Source organism: Panicum virgatum, chromosome 2K, assembly GCF_016808335.1.
Source record: "Panicum virgatum strain AP13 chromosome 2K, P.virgatum_v5, whole genome shotgun sequence".
Lineage (NCBI taxonomy): Eukaryota > Viridiplantae > Streptophyta > Magnoliopsida > Poales > Poaceae > Panicum > Panicum virgatum.
Window position 1 is genome coordinate 8,536,884 of NC_053137.1, and position 11,173 is coordinate 8,548,056.

The following is an 11,173-nucleotide window of genomic DNA, read 5'->3' on the forward strand; positions in this document are numbered from 1 at the left end:
GTGATGAAGCTAGCGAGTCGAATTGGAGAGCGGTGTGCGGCACCGTGCGTTTGAGCGCGAATTCCTCTCGTGTCTACTGTTCATCTTCTTCCTCCCGCCATCCAAATTCCGCTGCGTCTGTGCGCTAATCCGAGAAGCTAGTTGGCCGGGGAGCTAGAGGGTGGTGAGGTGTACCTGGTGCGTGCCGAGTTCACGGGTGAAAACAGCCGGAGGGGTGACTTCACCGTTGACCCCCCCCTCGGCGGAGCTCTGTTCGAGCAGAGCGGCGGCGATCGGAGCTCAGGAGGATCTCCAACACTCCCAGCACACCTTGTAGACGGCGAGCCTGGCGCCCGGCACGGCGCCGCGCGCGGTGCCGGCAGCCAGGCCGCCGAAGCTGACGTCGCCGACCGCCCGGCCGGCCGCGGTGGACGCCGTGTGGCTGCCATGCCCGTCCTCGTCGAGCGGGGAGAGGCCGGTGCTGGATCCTTGATTGTAGGCGCGAGCACCGATGATCTTGCTGAAAAGTGAAGGCATTCTTCATACTGAATCTGAGTTCGGTGTGTGTTACGACGTGTTGATGAAAGGAGGCCCCGGTTCATACTTGTTGCAGGTGAAGTTTTGGCAGACACCCTTCCACCTGCTCGGCGGTGGACCGAAGCCGTCGTCAGAGAAGGACGGCGAGTCGGGCCATATGCCGCCATCGAGCATGCCGATGATGACATCTCCTTCCAAGGGTAGCTCTTCCGGCGGGGTTTGAGGTAAGCCCAAGAAATCCCATGACCTTGTTGTCAGGAGCTTATGTGTCCTACTTGGGAAGACTGACACTATGCCATCCATGCCTGAAGGTAAGGGCAACAAATAATGAAAAACATTATTTTCCAAGAAGAACTAAGAGTTCTGCCACGGTATTTTTATGGACAAAAGGAATCAGTCCAAGAAAACAAGGTCCCAAAACCGTACCACTAGGAGTAACACCAGCAGCTGCACAACTCACTCAGGCTTGCATCACTGGGCATATACAAATATAAAAGACAAACCAGCAAAAAATATTCCTCAAAGCGACTTCGACAACTTGCTATATAAACACTCAAACAACTACCAAAAAAATGGAGATTTCGTGAGAGCCGAAAACACTCACGAAAATAGCCAAAACCAACACGAAAATGGTCCATGATGGCTAACTCTCACAAATGTCCCTTCACGAAAACAATATTTTCATGAGAGTCAACCATCATGATCCATTTTCGTGGCGAGAATTCGTTGCGGTGACCTCCACGAAATATGTTGCGCCTCCAGGTCTCCATGATTATTATCGTGAGAGCCAGACATCATGAAAGTCCGCAACGAATATTTTTCCTGTAGGCCTATAACTACTCTCAAGAAAATGCATTTTTGTGTCGATGTAAGAACCTCCACTAAATACATGCAGGCCGCCATGAAAATCTACCGGCCAATCGGACCAGTACTCCACAACGGAGACGCGCGCGTGAGGGCAACCGCGAGCAGGGTTGACCGACACTGGTGGGGGCTGTGCAGGGCCGGCGGGAGGTGAGGGATCGCTGCACAGGGGTGGCGGGATGGCGGAAGGCCAAGGAGCATCGCACGCGGGGGGGGGGGGGGGGGGGGGTGGGGAGGGCAGCTAGTTGCGGGTGGGGCGTAGGGGCGGCGACGCTATGCGTGGGAGAGGCCACAGGAGTGAAAGTGCATTTGCCCCCCTAAGTGGGTTTTGGTGTTAGTGACACTCACAATTAAGGAGCTAATGCGTTTATTGAGAAATGTACAGGTTCAAAAATCATTGAAATGAAAAAGAGCAACTAACGACGCCATATTTGCTTAAGAGACGGTGTATGAGTTTCATTGAAGATCTTTTATAAATTTCTATTTTGAATTTGAGTATAGGAAACACCGTACTATTGAGAGGGATGCGAAAAGATGATGTGGAGATGCTAAAGTGACTAACTGAAATGCTAACAACCCATGAGAGACACAAAGCACTTACTTGAACACTTAGTCCTGTTTTGACAACAGGGGTCGGAAGTTCCGACCAGGGGAAGGAAGTTCCAACTCCCATCGGAACTCTCTCAAGAGTGCCGACCTGGGGTGCTCGGTTTAGCTGATTTTAATTCGTCGGAAGTTCCGACCCAGTGTCGGAAGGTCTGACAAGTACATAACCAGCACTGTAACAGCTAGTTTTTGGAGCTCGCCTATATATATCCCTTCGCCCGCACTTCACTGGCTGCTGCTTCTCCCCGACTCAAACACACTCTCAAGCTTCGAAAACTCCTCCTCACTCCCTCCAAGATTGAGAGATTCAAGCTAGGGCTTGGGTGAGAGCTAGATTTGAGTGTGAGGCTTGAGATTTGACTTGTGTGAGCAGCCACCTCCCTCTCATGAGCACTTGAAGCATCTCCATTCTTCGATTCGCATTTGTTACTCTTGAAGCTTGCTTCTAGACGGTTCGGCATCGCCCGTGGAGCGTCCTCTCGTGTGTGTGTGCGCCCCGGGAAGTTTGTATTACCCCAATCCTTCGTGGATTTGCATAGTAAGTACTCAATCCTCCTTGGGTGGTTGATTAGGTGAGGAAAAGGGTTATAGGACAACCCTACTCTTTATGAGCTCCTCAACGGAGACGTAGCTCTCTTTGTGGGAGTGACTTCGGGAACAAATCTTGTGTCACTTGTTCTTCATGTTCATATCTTGTTCTTGTTGACCTAGAGTTTGTTTTAGCCCATCTACTTTTGTGTGTTGTTCCGTTGCACAAGTTCAGTTGCAGGTTACTCTAGGACATATTGGCGAACTTTTGATTCAAACACTTTTTCCAGGTTCATATAAAATCTTGTACTTCGTTCAAATTCTTAACTCTCGTCAGAACTTCCTACACAGGGTCGGAAGTTCCGACAGCCTAATCCGCTGCGAAGAATTTTTAAGATTTTTTCAGGTTCGCCTATTCACCCTCCCCACCTCTAGGCATCACCAAGATCCTTTCAAGGAGGGTTGGGGAGGAGTGTGGGGTGGATAAGGTTTCCTTGGAATCATTAGGGTACAATCTGAGCCATCAGATTGATGGACGGTCAGAAATAGTTAGAGCCATTTAGACCAAAATTGACCTTATTCCATTCCTTCTCTGATAAACTTTTTTCTTTTTATTTTATTGCACCATTGTAATGTAACTAATAAAAATAATTATCTTATATACACCGATACATTTTTCATATGCAATAGGATACATATAACTTGTCTTTAGGAAGTTTACAAAAATTTGGAACTGATTTACTATTTTCTATAAATTAAATAAATTTCTACATGGTTATCGAAATTAATTCTAAATTGCACTACATAGGCATCTAATTATTGACGAGTATTGTGCCAATAGATAATTTAGAATTTTAGAATTTTTTTTCCCATTTCATATTTTTTTGATTTAAAATAAATTGCTTACAAATTTTTAGTTTAAATTTGAATATTTTTAATTCTCACAAAATGGAAAACTACTTCCAAAACCACCTAAAGGTCCAAATTTTTTCGGTTTCAATAGTTATCCGGTTTTATAGTTGAAAGTTGAATATCAAACTTTTATAAAAGTTGGAGGATGTAAACTGATTTTTTTCTAATCAGATCCCAAAACCGTACAACTAGGAGTAACACCAACAACTGCCCAACTCACTCAGGCTTGCAGCATTGAGCATAAACAAATATAAAAAAACAAGTGAAAAATATTTCTCAGAGCGACTTCAACAACTTGCTATAGAAACACTCAAAACAACCACTATATATATACAACACATCAGTACCAAAGCAAAAGTTCTCAGAATTTATGGCATTGTATAGTTCATGTTTCTTTTTTATGTTTTAGAGAATCGTTTGTGTCAAGTTGTAATGTTTTTGTACTTACTTTGTTTTGCTGATAAATATCAAATATTGTTAAGAGTTTCGCAAAAAAAATATTGTTAAGAGGGCACAATGGAACCCGGGTCCTAACCCACTCGCTATACACCATGTGCCGGCGCCCCACCAAAACTAGATCTCAGCGCAGCGTACAACCATCCAAGGCAAATATCAGAAAAGGAAAGAAGAAGATTTTGAACTGTGAAATTGCCACATACTAGATAGTTTATCAGCCTCTTGTTCGGTTAGCCTTGCTGCGAAGCCATTGAAGCTTCTCTTGTAACTACGGAGGATCCTGTCCGAAGCAGAGCTGCAGAAGACAAAAAGGCATAGGGTTTAGACTCAGCTTTTTTTCCCCGGAGGAGGAGAAACTCTAAACATCGACCCAATGCTGAACTTTTTTCTTGTAACTTCAGCCTATATAAGGTAAGGTTTGTTTGCATCTGAGATAAGAACAGTTGATGCAATCACATTCGTCAAACCAGCATGTTATATATGTCTAGGACTTTCTGCTTTGTTCTTTTCACTAGAAATAAACCAAGGCGTAGGCCGCTGTAAAATCTTTGCTAACATTACTATTTTCTTCATTTCCATTCGTGAACAGCTGTATTGCTCTACTATATGACAATGCACATCGTGATAAATTTTTTTAAAAAAAGGTGCCGCGCAGCAAGCGGCGCGACAAAATCGTGTATGGCTAGCATGATCAGTTCTGAAATTCCATGAGCTAATAGAGATTGTGCTTGACTTAGACCTGCCGTCATCGTCGAGGACCTGATTTAGAAGGTCGTGGTGAGCCAATTCTACAGCTGCAAAACCTTCAGCTTCTTCAAGCTCCGGCAGGTGCCCTAGGTATTCATTACGATCAATAAAGAAATCGGTCACCTATATATCTCTGCGATCGATACATTGAAGACAGGAGAGTTAGCGTTGGGAAGGTGTTGATGGAGGCTCCCTGCAAGAGAAGAACGTAAAGAACAATGTTTTCCTACGTTTAATCTGATATTTGTTTCTTTGAAGAAAGATTATTAGTAGGACAGAAAGAAGTTTAGTTCCAGCGCTAACCACTATGGTCTCGCCGTTGCCGAGAACGATCCTGTCGGTGAACCGGCGATCGATGCTGCTCGCCGCCACCGAGAGCATCCACGGCGCGACGTTGCAGACGCGCCCGCCGGAGAGCCCCGAGTTGCCGGCCGCCGTGGACGTGACCACCCCGCGCCGCATGGCGTGGAAGGAGCCGATGGCCGCCACGTCCAGGAAGTACTGCCTCAGCATCGGGCCGCCGATGGAGAAGGAGATGACGTCCACTCCGTCGGCGATGGCGTCGTCGAACGCCGCGAGGATGTCGGCGCCGCCGCAGCCGCCACCGCTCCAGCACACCTTGTAGACGGCGAGCCTGGCGCCCGGCACGGCGCCGCGGGCGACGCCGGCTGCCAGGCCGTCGAAGCTGACGTTGCCGACCGCCCGCCCGGCCACCGTGGACGCCGTGTGGCTGCCGTGGCCCTCGTCGTCGAGCGGCGACAGGCCATCGCTCGACCCTCTCCTGTAGGCGCGAGCTCCGATGATCTTACTGCACGCCACGACATTAGATTATTCAACGGTGAGTCATTCGTGTTACAAACTGGTCATAGATTCTTCTTTGATATTGAAGAAAAATCATGTTCATACTTGTTGCACGTGAAGTTCTGGCAGACACCCTTCCACTTGCTCGGCGGAGGGCCGAAGCCGTCGTCGGAGAAGGACGGCGAGTCGGGCCATATGCCGGTGTCGAGCATGCCGACGATGATATCTCCTTCTAACGGTAGCTCGTCCTTGGGCGTTTGAGGGAAGCCCAAGAAGTCCCACGATCTTGTGGTCAACGGCTCATAGGTCATGCTTGGGAAGACTGACACGACGCCATCCATGCCTAAACGTAAGCAAAAGAGGATAAGAGCTAGGTTCAGGCATGTCTCTAGAATTCCTAGGTTTGGTCAAACAAATTAAAACTTGATGTGATCTGGTTGACGGAGCTTTCATATCCTTGATGAATTAACCTGTATGGCATTGATTTTGCATTGGTGTATTAGCTAGTCTTAATGCAACATGAATGAATAAAGCAATATATTTCCAGCCAAAACGAGGGAAAATGAAAAGAGACGTTTTTTTTTTGGAAAAGTCCGGTTTACACCCTCCAACTATCGCACAAGTCCGATTTTCAACCTTCAACTACAAAACCGGACAACATAGGCCATCCAACTGTCAAAACCAGACAAATTTGGGCCCTGAGGTGGGTTTGAAGGTGATTTTCTATTTTGTGAGAATTAAAAATATTCAATTCTACACTAAAAAATTATAAGTAATTAATTTTAAGTCAACAAATTATGAAATGGGTACCAAAAGTTTTCTAAAAATGTAACCTATTTATTGTCACATGACTTGTGAGCTATTCAGATCTAATTTATTTATATTCATAATATTTGGTTGCTTGTAGTTATGCCTATTATTATTAATAGCTAAGACTCAAATGGAGCAATAATAGATAGGTTACATTACATTTTTAGAAAAAATTTAGTACTAGTTTCATATTTTTCTGATTTAAAATGAATTAGTTTTGATTTTTTAGATCTAATTAGATTTATTTAATTTTTTAGAAAATACAAAACCACCTTCAAAACCACCCCAAAAGCCAAATTTGTCCAGTTTTAACAGTTGGATGGCATATGTTATCCGGTTTCGTAGCTGAAGGTTGAAAATCAGATTTTTGCGATAGTTCGAGAGTGAAAATTGGACTTTTTTTTTGACATACTAGATAGTTCATGTGCCTCCTGTTTTGTCAGCCTTGCTGCGAATCCATTTAAGCTTCTCTTGTAACTACGGAGGATCCTATCTGAAGCAGAGCTGTAAAAGTCAAAAAAAACGTTGGTTTCAGCTCCAATCTTTGTATTTTAAAAGAATATATAGTCTGCTTCCAACCGATGCTAAACTGTTTTTGTTTTCTAATGAACCCCGGCGTACGTATTAGGATTAATTAGTTAGTAATTTATAGCTAAGAACAGATGATCATGATCACCATTTCATTCGTCAAACCCAACACACCCTACTATTTTCATATATATTCTCAAATCAACTTGATATTACTTCTTTTAAAATTTTGTAACCAAGGTTGGTACCAAGTATATATATAGAGGTCTCCGCACACATCTTAGAATAGAAGAATTATTCTTTTTGAGGAATTTTTTTGAGAGGAAAATAGGAGAAATATTCTTGTTTTTTGGTTCATGTATACTAGTAGTATTGTACTGTTCTACTGCAACAATTAATAGCTTTGTAAAATAATTAATCCTGCCGCACGTGCTAAAGAAATGTACTCTAAAAAGATTTGCCTAGCATGATGGGAAGAGAGTTTCAGACCTGCTGTCGTCAAGGACCTGGTTCAGCAGGTCGTGATGAGCAAACTCTACAGCAGAGACACCATCCTCGGACTCTGACTGGTCCGGCGAAGCCAGATGCCCAAGGTACACGATGTAAACCTGCTCCTCAAGAACGAATTAATTAATTAATTACAAACCTTTGACGCAGGTCGCGAAAAATGCATAGATCAGTGCAGATCCTAATTAAATAAAATACAAAAATTTATGCAGCAAGCAAGCACGATTGCAGCATCAGATCGCGCGACGATCAGCTGAGAGATCAGATCCGTCCAACCTGCCCTCCGTCGCCGTCGCCGACGGCCGTCTCAGAGGCGCTCGTGCTCGCGGCGAAGACGCCGACGAGGGGGAGGAGGAGGAGGAGAATTCTGGGACGAGGCATCATCATCGCACCCTACGTGGTGGATGAAGAATTGAAGCTTGTTGGGGCGGTGGTTCTGCTCGATGCATGAGCTAATTAACACTCTCCTGTGTTCCCTCGATACATATATATATATATACATATATGTATATATGTGTATGTACACACACACGACGCTCGTCGATGGCAGCCACGCAACAGCCTGCAGTTTCTGCATTGCTTGCTCCGTAGCCCTCGTGCAGGAGCAAGGCGACAATGGCGTGGCGCTCGGTGCCCTGGCGCCCTCCCCGGCCGGCAGCACGTACGCGTGCACTTGCCAATAAACATCTCGGGCTATTCTTGTGCCGATGATTGCCGAAGGGTTTTCCCAGAATGGTTTGGACGAGAGGTTTAGGCTAAGGTTTCCATGGAATAAGCTGGCGCTCATCGCCGTCTTCTAGCAGATATCCCCGGCCGCGTCGTTTGCTGCACGGTATAGGACAAATTTGTTGTTTGGCCTTAATGTTAGGCAATTAATTAAAACTTCATCAACCTGTGCTATCATAGATCACTACTACAAAACAGGTCTTTGTTCCAGGCCATTTGTCCCGGCAGCCTTTGGGCCCGGGACAATAGGTGGCTTTTGTCCCGGGTCCAACGGCTAGCCGGGCCAGCGGGGGGACAGGGGCCTTTTGTCCCGGTTGGATCCACCAACCGGGACAAAAGGGGGGCCTTTTGTCTCGGTTGGTGGATCAAACCGGGACAAAAGGCCCGCGTAGCCTTTTGTCCCGGTTGGAACCACCAACAGGGACAAAAGGACCCCCTTTTGTCCCGGTTGGTGTCTCCAACCGGGACAAAAGGCCTTGGCCCCCTTATCCCCTTCCCTCTCCCCCCGCCCGAGTCATTCAGCTCACTTGTTTTCTTGCTGTTCTTGGCTCGGGATAGAGGAGTTCTTGCTCATTTCTTCACCATATTTGTGAAGATCTTTGATTCCCCATCCATCCATCGGCGCTAAAGGTTTGGGGCTTGTTTTTCTCTTCTTCCTTGGATTGTATAGCTCATTTCATGCTTTAGAAATAGAGAAAATGTGTAGTTAGCTCATTTTTTGGACATTTAGCTAGATTGCATATATATGTAGGTGTGATTTTCTTTTAGATTTAGATGAGTATGTGGATAGTAGAAATTTTTAGAATGATTGTAGACACTTCATGTGATGTACTTGTATATATGACCATATTGTGGATAGTTGATTTTTTTATTCATGAATGAATTAATGAAATGAGTATATTAGAATTTTTTGTATTATGAATGGATTATTTTGACACTCTAGTGATGTATTTAATCAGGCTCACATTGAAACCATCTAGAAGCTAAAAAATCTTTATTTCGTAACAAGTATACGTCGTTAATCTGCATCCAACGGTGATGGCACTACCTTTCGGGGATACACAATGCGCTATAAGGACGTCGCAAATCGGTTAGTCGCATCACCAGCACTTCCGATTGATAAGAAGACAGCATTTGACGCAGTCAGCATGCCCGTTGTTGTACTGAGAGCATATCAACGAGCATGCTGCCTGTGCCAAGTGCTGTGCCTATTAATCGTAAATGTTGGTGTTGCGACTGGCCGATTGGTGACATCCTTGTACCGCACCGTGTCCCCCCGAAAGGCAGTGTCATCACCGTAGGGTTGAGGTTACTGACATATACATTTTCAGAAATAAAGGTTTATTTTTCTTCTAGAGGGTTTATGGATATTGAAAAGAGTGTACTCCTGGAACTGAAGGGTGTCAAAGTAATTAGAAGTTATAGAGATTTCTTTCAATTAATTAGAGATTTCTTGAGGATTAATGATACATTTTGTCTTTTTTATCTAATTTCATTATTATTTGCAAGAGTTATTAATCTGATCATTGTAATTGTAATAGTAAATAATTTTTGCTTTGTAATGGTAAGAATTTATAATTTTGTGGAAAATAAAGGTATTTTTCAGTAAAATATGGCTTCAGCAGCTGGAGGGAGTGGCGCCGGTGGGGGTGATCGTTGTCCTTCTGGAGAGAAGGGCACAACTCAAGTAGGTCGTCGGTCCAAAAAACCTAGTGCTTTTCATAGGGCAGCGCTCCGTTATTTGGAAAAAGAATATAGAGAATGCATGGCAAGGGGCGAGGAACCTCCGTTTGAACTTGAGGATTTATTGCGGCGTTACGGTTCGTCACCACCAAACTCGGAGGTTTCAGCTCCGCCATCTTCTTCTGCGCCAGCAAGAAATCCGTTAGAATATTCTGCGTTCCAACGCAAGGACGGTTGAAAACCTATGAGTTGTTGACCGAATTTTTAAATTTCATGTATAGTACTCCTTTGTTAAGTTCTGTAATGGATTAAGTACTCCTTTTAATTAATCAAGATGTATGATGGATATTGCATATCTTTTAATTATTCATGTTATGTTACATTTAGTTTAATTTAGGTTTGATATATTTTATTTATTCGATACGTGTAAAGAATTCAAATCGATTTATTTAAAATGCAGATGGACCGGCAATGGATGTACAATGCTGGCCGACGTTCGAAAGAATTCATTGATGGCATGCATTATTTTTTGTCTGTGGCTGAGGCAAACAAGCAGAATGGTTTTATGTGCTGCCCGTGTGTTCATTGCAACAATAACAAGGATTACTCATCTTCAAGAATCCTACACAGCCACATTTTCGCAAATGGTTTCATGAAAAAGTATGTTTGTTGGACGAAGCACGGAGAACAGGGGGTTACCATGGAAGACAATGAAGAAGAAGATTTTGACGACCACTTTCCCGGGAATGCTAGAATCGGTGCATTCGATGACGATATTCCCATGGAAGAGCCCGAAGTAGATGTAGCAGAAAATGATCCCAGCGACGATCTGGGGCAGGCATTGCACAATGTGCAGGCAGACTGTGAGAGTGAAACGGAGAGGTTGAAGTTCCAGAAGTTGTTAGAGGACCACCATAAGTTGTTGTACCCAGATTGTCAAAATGGATTTAAGAAACTTGGCACCACCTTGGAGTTGCTGCAATGGAAGGCGACAAATGGTGTATCCGACAAGGCGACAAACTTGTTAAAAAAATGCTTCCTAAGGACAATGAATTGCCTGCCACAACGTATGAAGCCAAACAACTTGTTTGCCCTTTGGGACTGGAAGTCCAAAAGATACATGCATGCCCCAACGACTGCATCCTCTACCGAGGCGAGTACAAGAATTTGGATGCATGTCCCGTATGCAGTGCATTGCGTTACAAGATTAGAAAAGATGATCCTGGAGATGTCGAGGGGGAGCCTCCCCGGAAGAGAGTTCCTGCGAAGGTCATGTGGTATTCGCCTATAATACCACGTTTGAAGCGTCTGTTTCGAAATAAAGATAATGCTAAGTTGATGCGATGGCACAAAGAGGAACGCAAGAAAGAATCGATGTTGAGACACCCCGCTGATGGGTCGCAGTGGAGAAAAATAGATAGAACGTACCCTAAATTTGATTTGGATGCGAGAAACATAAGGTTCGGTTTGAGTACGGATGGCATGAATC

General features: G+C 44.5%; 1 protein-coding gene across 1 annotated transcript; it reads right to left on the reverse strand.

Annotated features, from left to right (window-relative positions):
- Nucleotides 1-279: 279 nt before the first annotated feature.
- LOC120695032 (cucumisin-like) lies at nucleotides 280-7,662 on the reverse strand. The gene is made up of 9 exons (XM_039978358.1): nucleotides 7,552-7,662; nucleotides 7,258-7,376; nucleotides 6,653-6,744; nucleotides 5,536-5,773; nucleotides 4,933-5,437; nucleotides 4,622-4,752; nucleotides 4,086-4,177; nucleotides 584-821; nucleotides 280-499 (listed from the first exon to the last, which is right to left on the reverse strand). The coding sequence occupies exons 1-9, from the start codon at nucleotides 7,660-7,662 to the stop codon at nucleotides 280-282; spliced, it is 1,746 nt and encodes a 581-aa protein (XP_039834292.1).
- Between the last annotated feature and the right edge of the window lie 3,511 nt (nucleotides 7,663-11,173).

Bases quoted from the DNA above. Each gene is read 5' to 3' on its own strand.
- LOC120695032 (XM_039978358.1), bottom strand. From the start codon at position 7,662: ATGATGATGCCTCGTCCCAGAATTCTCCTCCTCCTCCTCCCCCTCGTC. The intron at 5,774-6,652 runs GTATGTCAAAAA...GCTTACGTTTAG, and splicing joins GGAGGCACATGAACTATCTA to GCATGGATGGCGTCGTGTCA. The intron at 4,178-4,621 runs GTCTAAGTCAAG...TGTCTTCTGCAG, and splicing joins GTCCTCGACGATGACGGCAG to CTCTGCTTCGGACAGGATCC.